The 15451-nt window shown below is 41.7% G+C and overlaps 1 protein-coding gene across 1 annotated transcript in view; it reads left to right on the forward strand.

The window, feature by feature from the left end:
- The window catches only part of LOC102041502 (neuropeptide Y receptor type 6-like), a 5444-nt gene extending 2124 nt beyond the window's left edge, over window positions 1-3320 (forward strand). The window contains exons 2-3 of the mRNA XM_005418703.2: window positions 1095-1171; window positions 2184-3320. Of these exons, the coding sequence (XP_005418760.1) occupies window positions 2202-3320 (1119 nt within the window). The 5' untranslated portion in view covers window positions 1095-1171; window positions 2184-2201. The remainder of the gene's footprint in view (window positions 1-1094; window positions 1172-2183) is intronic.
- The last annotated feature ends 12131 nt before the right edge of the window (window positions 3321-15451 follow it).

The raw sequence follows: 15451 nt of genomic DNA on the forward strand, positions 1-15451 counted from the left end.
TGCTGAACTAGGGACACCTGCAAGGGACTGCAAAATCTGTCAGAGCCTCCAGACTTCCATGGCTTTTGCAGCAGGATTGTAGAGTTTTCCATGACATTCCCCAATGATATACGGTCTCCTCAAGCTAGGTCTTATAAGCTCTTGGAGCTTTTTATCACACCCAAGATAGCTCAGCTACCTTAGAAGGCATGAAATCAACAGGATGGCTTCTGGGGTAGTGTTGGAAACAGAAAAGTTTTAACAAAAGGCAAAATAACAAAACTCTTTACAGAAAAAACCAAACCAGATGCGAGAGGTCTTTGCTCCTGGTAAAACACTGCACAAAAGTGATTCATTTCTTTGTTTTCTTCTTTTTCTAGTAAATTGCTAGACAAGACTTTTTGGCTCCTGTCTAATTGGTTATCCTTAAGTTTAAAGTGAAGTCCCCAAAGTCATATGAGATGTCTTTTTACTTCTGAGCTTTCTTCCTTTTTAAGGAGACAAAAGTTACTTTTGTCACTCTGTCAACAGAGAGCACATTCCTACAGTTGGGCAATGCAGAAACAACACAGATGTATCCTCTGTTTCTGACCAGCCAGATCCCAGATCCTGGGTTTTTAGGACATCAGGGCCACACAGAGTCACATATATCTGCAGCCACTTCCCACTCCAACATGACTGAGCTGATTGAAAAGGGTATTTTTTTAATCAGAATGAGAGTGGTAATAGATGCTCCAAAGGTGAGCATGGTGGTTTTTTGAGATTTTTTAGGATCCTAATTTGAAGCATCCAAACTTATGTCAATCAGAAGTATCAGGATAAAGCAGTCCAGGAAATAACTCTGCCTGCAATATTCTTTGAGTGTCTGTGGGAAAACAAGTATGGAATCATAATTCCAGTTCAACCCTGGATTTAGTGTTTAATTTTGCACAGGCAACCAAACTTTTAAGAATCTTTAGTGATTAAATAATGGCAATAATTTCTGTGAAAGGGCTGACAAATCTTCTACACATGAGCAGATTCTTTTCTAGTAATAATAAAACATCCACCTATCCCTTCTTCTTTTTATGTATCCTCTAACTTTTCACTGCTTCTTCATTCTCCTTTCTCCACAGGCTCTCAACACCATTACTAGGGGTGAAGAATGATCTCCTTCCAGCTAGTTTTCCAGTAATTTCACAGGGGAAATAAGGTGAGTTAAACTTGAGTTTTGATAGATATATGTGTAGAACATATATCCATTATCCATTTTTAAATTTTAAAATAGCTCTTTTCATACTTAGCTTTTCCTTTCCCAGGTTGGAAATAACCTCTTTCTGATGAGAAAGCTGGTGAGCCTTTAAATTAAGATTAACTTTTGCACTCAGTGACAAATTCAAACCCATCAACGTGTTATGTTGAACCTAACTCTTCCCATTAATATAAGTTTTAAAACCACAGAACTATTCTAATCCCAGATTTTTTTGCTTGACTACTGTTTGAACTGAAAGAGGAGTTATTTTCTGTATAACTACAATGTGAGCTTTATTTTGTTTACATTTTTCTCAGGTTAGATTTAGGAAAAAGGACATACTATCTTCAATGCATCAGTAGAACAGGAAACTCCCTTTTAAATATCATTCATAGAGGTTTTGAATGCCATTTGATCTCAAGCACACATAACTTTGATTTATTCAAGAGGATTGGGTGTATTAACTCACATTGCTTTGCAGTTCTAAAGAAAATCTGAGTGTGATGTCTAAGCTAGCAGAGTGATGGCAGGACCCAATTCTTCTTTTCTGGTAATACAAAAGCAACAGATTATCCTCATTGGAATCCATTAAACCTTCTTAAACCTTCAGCAGGGACAGACCTTAGAATACTTTATTCTGAAAAGCAAACTTCATCCACAACTGGTAAAAGAGGATTTGTGTGAAAGTGTGTGTACAAGTTCAGTCAGAGCTGCTATCACAGCTGTTTCTTGTGCATCAGTTATAGATCTGTAGCACTGTCAGTGCAGAACCTCAGAGAGCTGACACCAACCTCCTTCCACAGGGATACATAAACCCACTGACAACCATCTGCTTTTCCAGTGCTCTCATTAATCATGTTAGATTTGCTCCAAACTTTAAGGACACTGCTTACAATGATAGACCCACAGTACTCACTGCTTTGAAAATCTCCATCCAAAGTACATTCTAAGTAATGCAAGGTTTTGTCCATAGGTTGGAAGATGCTTCAGGATGGATAAAGCTGCTCAGCACCCCAGCGAGATCCTGAATCAAACTATCTCTAACATTAGCCTCTCTCAGTTCTTGAACTTTGATACATGCCACCTTTCCTCCCTTGCAGAATTCTTGCTAATTACAGCTTACACATTGGTTACACTGGTGGGGCTCGTTGGAAATCTTTGCCTGATTATTATAATAAAGAGACGGAAAGAAGCTCAAAATGTCACCAACATTTTGATTGCCAACCTCTCTTTATCAGATGTCTTGATCTGTATCATGTGCATTCCTGTCACAGTGGCATATACCTTAATGGACCACTGGATATTTGGGGAAGCAATGTGTAAAATAGGGTCTTTCATACAAAGCCTGTCTGTCTCAGTCTCCATTTTCTCACTTGTACTCATTGCTATTGAGAGATATCAGTTAATTGTGAACCCACGTGGCTGGAAGCCCAATATTTCACATGCTTATTGGGGAATTCTTTTCATCTGGGGGCTTTCCCTCATCATATCCACTCCTTTTTTAGTATTCCACCAAATAACAGATGAACCTTTCAAACATTTGTCCTTCCACAGTGATTTCTACAAGAACAAGGTGGCTTGCATTGAGGCTTGGCCATCTCTTACAGAGAGGCTGATTTTCACCACCAGCCTGCTGGTTTTCCAGTACTGCTTCCCACTGGGCTTTATTTTTATCTGCTATCTCAGGATATTCATGTGTCTTCGAAGGAGAAGGGGTAAAATAGACAGGATGAGAGAGAATGAGAACAGGCTGAGTGAAAACAAAAGGATCAATATGATGCTGGTGTCAATCGTGGTGACCTTTGCAGCTTGCTGGCTGCCTCTCAATATATTCAATGTGGTTTTTGACTGGAACTACGAGGCACTAATGAGCTGTAATCACAACCTGGCATTTACAATCTGCCACCTTGTGGCCATGATCTCAACATGTATCAATCCCATCTTTTATGGATTTCTGAACAGGAACTTTCAGAAGGATTTGGTAGTGTTAGCGCACCACTGCAGGTGCTCAGCATCACAAGAGGAATATGAAAATATTGCCCTTTCAAACCTGCAAACAGATGCATCTAAGGGGTCTCTGAAGTTAAATAATCCCCATGTGGATATGTAAAATAATCTAATTGCAGTTTCCAAAATTCTGGTTTTTGCTGCAGATGGCCTCTTTCTGCAGGTCTTGGTCATATTACCACCAAATTTAGAGAAGTCTTTGCTATTTAGTTCAGCAAAACCAGGATTATGCTCCCATAGGCATAGTCTTAACAAGTACTTTATGATAGTATTAATGCTGGTAAAACCACTTCCAACAGCCCTAAAGATCAATCATAATAAATTACAAACAGTATTAACATACTTTTTTAAATCCACAGTTTCCCAGTCACTGGCATCTACCTTAACTCCAATAAAAATGTTTCCATTTCAACCACTGATGGGGTTGTCCTTCCTAAACACCTGTTCAGGTAAACCCTGAGCACTGCTATTCCTAACTTCAGCAGCCTTTCACACACTGTTTTCTGGCATTTTTGTTTTCCAGCCCTACACCAATCTGCAGTTTAGAGGCAGTTCACACTGTAAGGAAGGCCCTGGAAGTTATCCTAAGACTCCACCACCTTCCTTTCAGCCCCCTCATGCAGTTTGTTTTGGCTTAGGACAAGTTCAGCCCAGAAATTTTAACAAGGGAAAAAATTAGAGCTGGACCTTTTTTTTAATTTCATGAACCCTAAAACAGGACCCATTTGATGTACTGCAAGTTTCACTCAGAATGATGTTGTTCAAGATGAAATATATATTTAGCATTTCTCCTAAAAGCATTGCATTCTCCAAAGCACCAGTAAAGATCATTTTCTCTCTTATCATCCTCACTGCTCCTTACAACAGACCTTTTAGATCTCCATTACCAAAACAACCCACTATGGATTCAGAGTAAATTTTGTTCTAGCTACTTACTCAGATTTCTCTTTCAGTAGAAAATTAGGTTTGCATTTTAATTTCAGCAATATTTTCCCCCACATTTCTGCACTAGCAAGAGGGCACACTTGAGCAGATGTGGTCATTTCTGTTCACAGAAACACAATTTCTGTGTTTGAAAGCATTTTCTTTTGTAACACAGTGCAAAGAAGCCTAGAGGGAGAATAATGAACACAATTTTTCTTAAACTAAAACATTTTAAAAACCACTTTCCAGCGTGGCCATAAAAAAGTAGCCAAACTTCTCCTTCATCCATGATATAGTGGCAACATAAATAATCAGTTAATATTGAGCTGTTTAAACACAGTACTTAGAACACTTTAGTCCAAAAACTCACCATGCTTCCTCTTGTCCAAATTAAATATAATTAATTACTTGTACTGCTAAAGCCCCTTCTATTTTTTCTTCTGAGTTTCAAACCCCTTGTTCTAACACTTGTACATAAGGTCCCTTGTAAAGTATTCTCTAACTTTAGCAATTTATTAATGCCCCACTTAAGCCAAAAGAATTCACATTCAAATTTCAGTGAGCTCCTTGATGACTCAGCTGTGACGAAACTCACCTTAAGGCTGTGAAGTTCTCTTGCAGAGGGAGCACTGCTTTCCACAGCCATCCAGTTCCTAAAGGGTTTGGGCACAGCTCTCTTGTTCCAGCATTAGTTCAGACTGCCTGCACCACTCTGCTCATCAGAGGAGCTCTGCCACAAGAGCCTCAGCAGCTCCTGCAGATGCTCAGGTTTGTTAACTGCCCCCTGATCCACACTGAGGTAAAAGACCTCAGTGAAATCTCTTTGTGTCTGAGCCCTTAGAAGTCATAAGGGCTGCCCCAGCACAAAAACTAGGATGGCAGAATCAGTGACATGGTAATCAAGTATTTGAGTGATAGGTATGGATTAGCTTTGGCATAATTTAGGGGTTTTTTCCTAATTAAATCAAATATCATGTATTTGGAATTGATTACATAAACCTTAACATCATAGAAAAGAAACCAGGAGACAGCTAAAAAGGCCAATGATCAGACTGCTGAGAGTATCTCAGTGTTGACTATTTCTGTGAACTTCCACCCAGGTCACTGGGCTGCCTTTATTGCTGATGTGTTCATCTGTGTGCTCAGCACAAGAGGCATTCCATCGAGTTAAGAGCAGTAACTTGCAGCCAGTGACACGGGGGCTGTGCATGGCCAGAGGGGCTGGGCTCTGGGCAAGGGGAGGGGATGGAGCTGCTGCTGTCACCCCTGAGACCCCTGGGTAACAAAGTGATTCACTGTCTTCATTGCCCCTGGCTACACTGAGAGCAAATCTGATACAGGAACTTCACTTTCCTTGGGGATCCCAGTGCCTGCACTGAAAACCATCTACTCCTGTCAGAAGGTCATTTCCTAACAGTGTTTTAACAAATGCTGGCGTCACACCTGCCAGAGGCTGGGCTATCAACTGAATTTCCCTGGGTTTGGAACACAAATCTCTATCACCATCTTCCTCAAATTTAAGTACACTGTTTACAGCTTCTGGGCCCATGCTTGAAGCATTTTAGAATCACATGACATTCACGATTTACTCTAATTTATTAATATTAGCACACAGTTCAGATTATTGTCATTGGCAAATGTCTCAGACAGTATTTAAAGTTTGAATCGGGCCCAGCTGAGGTTCCCATGTGTGAGCTTAGCCTGAGTGGCTCCCATCCCATCCCATCCCCAAGCCCAGGTGTGCTTACTTTTACAGCAGAGGTGGTTTTAGTATCATGTTCCAAGTGGTTTTAAAACAGCCATGAAATGAATTCTGGTTCAGATAATGTGATGCTGATGGATGGTCTCTCTGCTGCCTCTCCATAGAAGTGCTTGGGCAGTATGTATTATACAGGCAAAAAAAAAGAAGATTGCCATCACTTTTTGTAATAGCAATTGTCTACTCCTGACATCCTGATCAGAGTTAAGCACTCAATTTTTCCTTCCAGTCTGAAATCCTTGGCATAAGAGGGTTCTTCATTAGCAGGTGGGAGCTCTCTGAGCAATGACACTGCTTCAGAATCAAAAGTGAACAATAATACTTGTGCCTTGATTTCTCCTTCTCATTTCTTTCTCACAATTTCACTTGACTGAAGTGTTGATGCATGCTCCATTTCTGTCCTGAGCATTCAATCATCAAGAATCTCTCCTTAGAGCCGCACTTGCAGCAATCATTGTTAACAGAGCAGAGGATCCTCACTGTCCCAGACGTCGCTCTCAGTGCTGCACATTCTCTCCCTCATCCACTGCCTTCCTCTGCATCCTGGTCCTGAACTTCCAAGCAAGTCAGGAGGAGCCAATTGACTGTGACAGAAATAGTAAGAAAGAGGAATCATTTGTTTTTAAAGCATAAGTATTATGGACTCCAACATGGTGTGTGACAGCAGTAAATGGAACTGCAATACCTGATACTAAAGATTGCTCAAGTTAAACTGGCAAATATTGCCCTGTCTTGGGTAATGCTGATGACTCTATTTTCCCTTCTTTTATTGGTATAGCCAAGTAGAAAAAATACTAACAGCATTTCTCAGCAGAAAGTTGTTACCTGATGCAACCAGCTGGAGAACTGTGAGCTGCACCATGGAACTAAGTACAGAAAGCTAGAGGGGGAGCCTGAACTCCCAGTGCTATTCCAGCATAGAAAGTCTTCATTTTTAAAAAATAGTAACTGTGTCAGAGCTTTGTTTGAGTGGTTTGGTCATGCAGACCAGACCAATATATTTAAAAACATCTTTGTAAATGAACTATGTCCTTATATGTCTGTGTATTTTATGGTGGATTGGTTTCGCTTTAAGCACCTATAACCTTATAACCAGGGTTAGATACCTTGGAACTGCCATTCACTGTGGAGATTATTCCATTTAGCAAAGAGCTCAATTAATTATTGACTGTAATCCTGTCTGTGGACAAAGGCAGTGCCAGTGCTGTGTGTGATTTAAAGACTTTGATTTCTCCAATTGACTGACAAATAAATATTGCCCTGTGTAAAACCATCCCCCTGGCCAGCTGGTGAATTGTTCTGTCTGTAACTGGGATAGGGCTTTTCTCATTCAAACAGGGCACCAGAGCACCAAGAATCACCAAAAGGTCCAAAGAAAGATCCAGAGTTCCAAGAGAGCTGCAGAGCCTGCTGCAGGTCGAAGAGATGGCCATGGAGGGCACATGGTACTCAGGAAGGGACCAGAGCAGACTGCAGATGTGTGAGGGAGCTACTGACCCAGAGGAGACAAATGAGGCAGAAGAGAGGACACAAAAACTGCTCTGAGGAGAAGGGGTGAACTCCAGAGATGCCCTGACAAACCCAGAGAGGTACAAAGTACACTCCAGAGATAGCAGTGTGCTAATGTGACCCTTTAAAGCATCAGGATCAGAGAAGAGGGGGAAAAAAGACACATAGAAAAATTAAAAAGCAACAGGGTATGTGACAAATGGGAAAAACCCTAAAAAATAGGAATAGCCAGCTCAATTAAAGGAGACAGAAAGAAAACTTTTAAAAGCTAAGGGGTACAAGGCAGAGGAAGAAAAAGAATGAGAACAGGGACAGAAAAATATATAAAAGTAGACACAGAAAAGCAATTTAAAAATGAGAGGAGAACGAATCTGTAGCAAAGCTTTGAGAAACCTCACAATGAAGGAAGGGTCAGACAGGCTGCAGAATTGAGTGGAACCTCACAGACTCCATAAACAACATTGTCCCTTCAATTCTATGCTAATAAGACACTTAGAAATTCCACAATGGCAACTGTAGAATTATCTTGTCTGCTATCACTCATTTTTAAACAAGGTTCCTTTGCTTTCCATGCAAATGCACTGACTGATGCCTTTTATTTAATTTCCATTTCATTTCATTTCACTTCATTCCATTTCTTTCATTTCATAGATTTCTCCATTAGTCACAGGCTATTTACATAATGTGATGGAATTGGCACATGTGGAGCTGTTCTCTGCAGAATTCACTTCACCCTTACACCTGGTGAGGAAAACTGTTAATTCACGTAGGTGTCAGGGTTGTAACACTCCATGAATTAGTTCTTCCAGCCAGGAATGGCTACTAGAGTCACAAGAAGCTCTCAGAGTTTGGGTTCCCTCTAAAGAGAATCTCTCACTCCCCTTGGCAGCTCCATTTTTGGTTGGAGACTCCTGCAGTGTTTAATTGCACGGACTCAGACCTGCAGTGAGGAGGGGCTGGCAGAGGCACACCTGGAGTGAGACCTGCATTGCCTGCACCTCCTCAGGCTCCCAGGGCACCCTGACACTGCCCAGCACACCCAAATCTCTCCTGTCCTCAGGAAGGGCCGACAGACTTGTCTACTAACAAATTACAAAATGTTTTATTTTGGGACTACACTTGTTTGGGTGGTACAGCTGTGTCAGACGAGCCCATGTGTTAATTTCTACCTTGAAGCCATCTCAGGAATTGCCATAATTGCAACTACTAAAAGCCAACCCATGACTGTAGTCTGATCAAATTCACGAATCTGGCCAGTGGAAGCTGTTCAGTGCCCATCAGATTATTGGGTTTGGGGGTGGGAGTGGTATAGGGGGTTTTTTGCTTTTCAAATAAATGCAACCACATGTTGCATAAATCCTTACAAATGAGAAGTAAGCCTAGGCAAGAGTAAAAGTCAAGAATCTTTGTGTGAATAGAAAAAACAAAGGGGATCCCAGAACAGTTTCTCCAGACCCCCAGTGCTTGGCAGACAGAACCCCCAAAACCTAACCCATACTGAGGGCATAACCATCTTTTTGAAAGGCTCTTTATTAACTAAAACCTGCTAAAACATCACCTGCATTTAGGCATTCAAAAAAACCACTGGCATACTGCACTGAGTCATTGGCTGAAGGAAGGGAAGTGCTGTGACTGACTGGGAACAAGATTCCTGGCTTCCCATTAAAGATGAACTTGAGACTCCTTTAAAAATTTGCCCCAGAATTAGCATTGAATCCAAAAGCAAAATCTGAGTTGACTGGAAGGTCAACAAACACAGGGGGATAATTGCTGCTTGATGTTCCAGGAAACCCAAGCTCTGACACTAAATTTAAAAAGAAAGCCTTTGATGAATGATAACAAAAACTTTCTTTCTTCCCATCCCCATCATGCAAACAGACCAGACACAGACATACTGAGGGCATTATGCAAGAAAAACCCAACAATCATGGAAGTCCAAGTATCCTGTTAAACCTCACATCTTTATTCATCGAGATACACAAAAATCAACGATTTCAAGGGAAAAGCTGTTTTTTGGTGGTTTTTTTGGTAGCCTAATTTACTTTGCTGAGTTATCAATTTAGAGAGTTGATTAGCTTTTGCTTCAAGCTCTTGCCTCTTTCTAAAGAAAAATACAGTGTATTAAGATTTTAAAGAGTTCTCAAGCCATGTTAAAAGGCTGAGGTGAGTGTTAAAATATTTTCAGTGTGTTTCTGCAAGGAGGGGATCTGCAGCAGCTGTACAAAAAGCATCTGAGAATAGCAGCAGCAAGTTATGAGCAAAAACAAATTATGAACAAAGAAAAACTATGAACAGTCAAATTAATTTAATCAAGGGTTACTGTACATCTGCTGCTAAGAAATAATAGCTGCTTCTTGTTTTCTTGGAAAAGCTAAAAAAAGTCAGCTACTAGTTTAACAATTAAGTAGAATTTTAAAATATGCAGAATGACTGAACTGTTGAGGATGTGAAGGGGCCTCTTGATATCATCCAATCTAACCCCCATGCTCAGTTAGATAAAATGCTTTTTCTGAAGTATAATCATAAATTCACATAATTAAAACTTCACCAGAAAGCTGCTCCTGGGTGGGTGTTGCTGAACCACCACTGACCCACCGGATGTTTGGTGCTGCTCTGGTTCAGGATCTCCCCACTCTGAAGGATTGGTTTTTTCCTCTGTCCCAGTTCATGTTGCTGACAAACTGGGAGCTGAAGTCTCTCAGAAAAACCAAAATCTCCCAGTGGAGACCATTTCAGCTGCCTGCACAAAGGCAGAGGTGAGCAGACATCAGTGTAAAAGGTTAACAGATATTCACGAAATGGAGCTGCTGGTGGAGGAGGGATGAGCCTGGTGTGTCTGGGCAGATGTGCAAGCAAAAAAATAATTTTGTTTTCCTTTTTTTTTTCATGCAACAGACCAAAGGGCTGAAATCAATAGAAATTTGTTTCCTGCCCACTTAATCTGTGGGATCCTGATGAGTTTGGAAGTTGATATTTCAGTACATGGCACAGATAGAGAAACAGACACCAGCAGAACCACCTTAGACAACCAGAATCCAGAAATCCTGCAAATTACTGCCATCTGCATTTTATATTACATATATCTAGAGGATGCTTGTCAAATTTGATCTCCATTAATATCTGTCAACCTTTTATACTGACTTCATTTGCTTTACCTTGAGAGCAATCAGCTGGTCCCCGAGGCAGGCATTACTCACATGCCACCTCTAACAATCACATTAGCACCGTGTTTGCTCTAAAAGCTGAAGCTCAGCACTGAAATGAGATGTGAGCACAGCTCCAGCCCTGTATTGGAGAGGGCCATGCTCACCATATGGTGCTCCTGCTACACCTCTGCTATTTCTAGCTTCCAACTCTATTGGAATTGTGATGGAGAGATTTATAAATAAGGTTTTGGTGCCAAGATGTCTGCTCAGCACACCAGAAACCTTCCTTGCAGGTAGTTGAATCAGCATTGTGCTATTATAGCACAGGTTCATGCACCCTGCTCTTCCTTTACCCAAGTCCTCAGACCTACTTTTACCCACTTTGCTTTCTCTCCTGCTCTTCTTGCAAACCTGTGTGTCTGAGTTTAAGTTTGCTTTGGCTCTGACATTATTTAACCAGATGGAAAGAAAGCTAACTTACACTCTAGGCAATGAAATGAGTCCTTCACTCCTTGAACACCTCATTCTGCCAGCACAGGCAGACCTGCCCAGCCCTGTGCCCCCCACCCCATGCCCAGCCCTCTGGGCACATAAAGTCAGGTGGAAAACCAGGTACTGACAACTCCTTCTTATCAAAAGTTGCCCAAATCCCGGCGTCAGCTTTAGGCAACCCTAAATATAAAATAACAGTTCCCCTACAAGCATCCATTTCTAGATAAATTGTCCTGAAGAATTTTTGGCAGACCAAACATTCCTCTCAAATCAAATGATTCGGGCTGTATAAAACCCATTTTCTTTACCCTACTGTTCAGCATTTAGGTTAATCTCCCATCTAGATTTAACATCTCAGCAGTCATCCTCCTGCAAAAATGAGCACTTTGCAGTCCTAATCAAAAAGCCTTGAAAGGCTCCAGAATTCCCAGGGGGTGACAGAGGTACAATGGATTTCTCCTTCACACAGCAAGGAACCCTCTTAAATGTCCCCAGCTGCAGCCAAGACAGAAATCTGCCTCACACAGCACTGAGTACATCAAAAATGAGCCACTTTGGTGCCAGTGGTAGGAAATGTATTATTATCTGGGGTGGTTACACAGAGAGGAAGGTTTCTCCCCGGCTGAGTTTCCAAAATACATATATATATGTTTCATATATATATACACCCATACATTCATATATACCTATATATTCATATATATACATATGTATTCATATATCCATATGTTATTCATGCATATATATATTCTGAAATGCATTTGGGAAATAGATTACTCCTCTTCTCAAAGCTCATCACATTTCTAGAATCCTCCAGTGCTCAGTTTGCTCTACCTGGATTTTCAGTTTCCCTTTCCCTCTTTCTCTCTACCACTCCCTTGCTTATTGGGAAAGAATAGAGATAATATTTCTCACAGGATTTAGCAAGAACATCTACATGATGCAAGGAGCCAGCACCAGGATTTTACAAACTGTAATTCAGGTTTACCAATCAGGACCGTGAAAATCTAAGGTTTGATTTGCAGGGGGGACAAAAGCAACCAAAAACCCCTCAAAAAGCCCCAAAAATTAAAAAAACAAAAAAACCCAAAAAAAACCAAAAAAAAACCCAAACAAAAACAAACAAGAAAACAACCAAACCTAAGCAAAAAAAAACAAAACAAAACAAAGAAACACCCCAATGATAAAAAACCCAACCAAACCCACCAAAAAAACCAAAACCACAACAACAACAACAAAAACAAAAAAAAACCCCACAAAACATAATAATAAATCCCATAGACAAAAACCACAGCAAAGCACCAACACACTCTGGAACTTGTACCAGCCATCATGCATACATGAAAAGGTTGTTTCCGTTCACTTAGGTAATTTTTAGATTAAAAAATAACTACTACAAAGCATCAGGAATCAAAGATAAATTTTTGGCACTATTAAGCAAGTAATGGGATTTTTGGCAGCAGAATTCCTGCACACTAAACTATCAAATATAGACTCATCCTTTTCTTTCCCAGAGATTTTGGCAGCACTGTGCTTTCCACAGCACACCTGAGACACTCCAGAAACACCGGGCCTGCAGCATAGCACAGGAATTGCTCACAAGACATTTTCTGCCTCTCCTCCCACCATCACCTCACCACTCCCAGCAGGTTCAGCACACCCCACATCCACATTCCCTGGCACTGGGGCTGGGTCAGCACAGCTGCACCAGCTGGAAGTTTGGATCAGCATCCTTGTGATCTCCAGCTCAACATCAGCTTGAAGCTTCCCAGGGAAACCAGTGTCCTGCCAACGTGGTCAGACAACTCTTCCCATGCACAAATTTTGCTCTTTAAATACTCCCAAAATGTGAAGGTGTTGGATATCACAAAAAGCACACATTTGCAGATCAGCTCCCTCATTTTTAGTGTAATCAAAGGTTAGGACAAACTCAGCTCTAGATCCTTGTCCAGGTTTACTCATTGTGCTTTGTGTCCCAGCAGTCCCTTTCTGCATGCTCCTGGAGTGCCTGCAGCTCTTCCTGCACCAGCCCTGCTTCCCAAGAAACCCAGAGCTCTGTTTGCCAAAGTGGCACACCTTACACCAACACTGCTGCAGTGTGCAGACACTGCATTATCAATGAATTGAGACAGCTGCATTTAGACAAAACCCTGAGAGAATCCAGACCAGCTTTGTGCATGAGCTGCCTGAGCTGTGAGTTCCACATCATGCTCACTATTCCGTGAGTAAAGTTGAAATTGTTTCATAAATTCAGGCTCTTCATAAATACATTGAGGCCACTAGGAGAAAAATACAATCAGATTTTTTCTTGGCTCAGTCTTGAAAAGAAGGAAGAAAAATAACCAAAAGTCTCTCCCCATCTCACTCTTTTATTGTATTGACATTTTGCCTTGTTATCTCTGGAGCCTCAGTCACAAGGCTCGTGGAATTGCTTCAGTCCATAATAATTACTCATCCACACCATAAACCCATTATGGCACAGTCTGTCATTATTGCCATATATTGTCATTATTGTCATTATCTGCCATCCTTGTTTGGCCAAGGCAGCAGCTGTGGTGGGCACACCTGCAGTACAGCTGGGTTGGGCAGCACAGCAAGAACCTGCACAGGGCATCTCTTCAGCTGGGACAATTCTTCACTTTTTTTGAAAAAAAGAAGTAAATCAACAAAAAAATTAAGAGGAGTGGTTATTTTATCACCATCTTTCCTGCTAGTCTTTTATGGGTACAAACTATTCTTGTGTTGCAGAAAATCAAGGCAGAATTATGCTTAGATTGTATCTAATTAATTTTTCATACTAAACCCTTCTTGTTGCCAGATGGCTGATATGTGGCCATTTAGAAACCAGAAGGTACCAGTCAGAAAACAGACAAAGCCCTCAGCTTTGTTCACTGAGCCCCTTTTTAACCTGCAACCTGGCTAGACAAATTGTACTGTGTGCCTTCAAACAGGGAAGTCATTTAAGAGACACACAAATCTTTACAATTCAGAATTATTCTCTCATTCAAAGCCATCACCCTCCAGGGTAAAATACAGGGAGGACAGAGTATTAACCTTAGAGTTGTCTTTTACTGTGTCAAGAGATCTTTGTGTCATCATCATCATCTAACCTGGGCCCTTGAGACAGAAGCACATGGAAACCAAGAGCCTGGGTCTGCTGTGGCTCCTTTTGTCACCTCCAAGGCACAGTTTGGTGGCAAAGGAAGAGCATCCCCACCAGGGCAGCTGAGCAAGGGACAGAGGGTGCTGCCAAACCCAGCACAGCCACATTCCAGTCCCAAGTTTGTGCAGAGAGGAGCAAAGCCCCATCTCCCTGTCACAGGTGAGGCCTGGCCTTGCCCCAACAGGGCAAAGGCATTTCTGTCCTGTGTGTGCCAGCTACCCACTGGCTAACATTTGACAGAATGTCACACAGAAAGGGGAAAACTGCTCCTTAATTACAGTCCTCCTGTTGTTCCACTCAGGGGTTTTATTAAAAGGGAAAAATCATAGAGAGCAGCTAATCAGCTGCTCTTAACAAATGAAGGTCTGGAGATTGATTTTTCAAGTGATTAGTGGTGCAAACACACATTTTCACAACTCAAAATCTTTGCATTTTTATCCAACTGCTATTTTCATTAACCAAGGAAGGGTCAGATAGGGACAGTTAACAGCCAACACCATCCACAAATACTGATGGCTTTATCACCACAGCACACAGATTTAAAAACTTGTAGTGCAGCTCTGTTCCCATAACCCCATGAGCTCCACAGGTGCAGCTTAATTAGAAGCAAAAGCTCCTGTACCTTTGCACACAAAATGCTTTCATGACAAGACATCACTTGCTGGACAAAACTCCTCCCAGCTTGGCCCAAGCCATTCCCTGTCCCCAGCAGCATTTAGCACCATTTCTGCTCGGGTCAGAAGCTCTAATGACAGCAGCTGCCAGCAGCCTGTGGGCTGAAACAGGGATGGGAAAGGCTCAGACAGATGATACACCCTGAGGGGAGCTCACAGTGAGCATGGTGGCATCAGACAGGTCACACAGCCTCTGAGCTGGCCCTGCTCCTCCTGTGCTCCTTCCCATCTGTGCTGGTCCCCCAGGTGTCCAGCACCCACAGCTGACTCTTGCTGGGACTGGGAGCGCCGAGCGCCCAGCACTCACCAAACACAAGCCACAAAAACTTCAGTCTGCTGTATGGATTAACAACTAGATTTAATTTGAACCTCCAAAAATGACAGTTTTAATAAAACCATCACTTGTCTACCACTTGTTGCCTAGTTTTCTGAAGGTGGAAGTCAGGCAGGGTTCACCAGTTGCTCTTGAAGAGGAAGCCATTGTCTAATGCAGGGCTCTCACAAAATCCTACATGGGCTAACCTTCCCTTCCCAGCCTTTGGCACAGGCAGAAGGAGCAAGCACTGG

This window comes from Geospiza fortis, unplaced genomic scaffold, assembly GCF_000277835.1.
Source record: "Geospiza fortis unplaced genomic scaffold, GeoFor_1.0 scaffold55, whole genome shotgun sequence".
NCBI lineage: Eukaryota > Metazoa > Chordata > Aves > Passeriformes > Thraupidae > Geospiza > Geospiza fortis.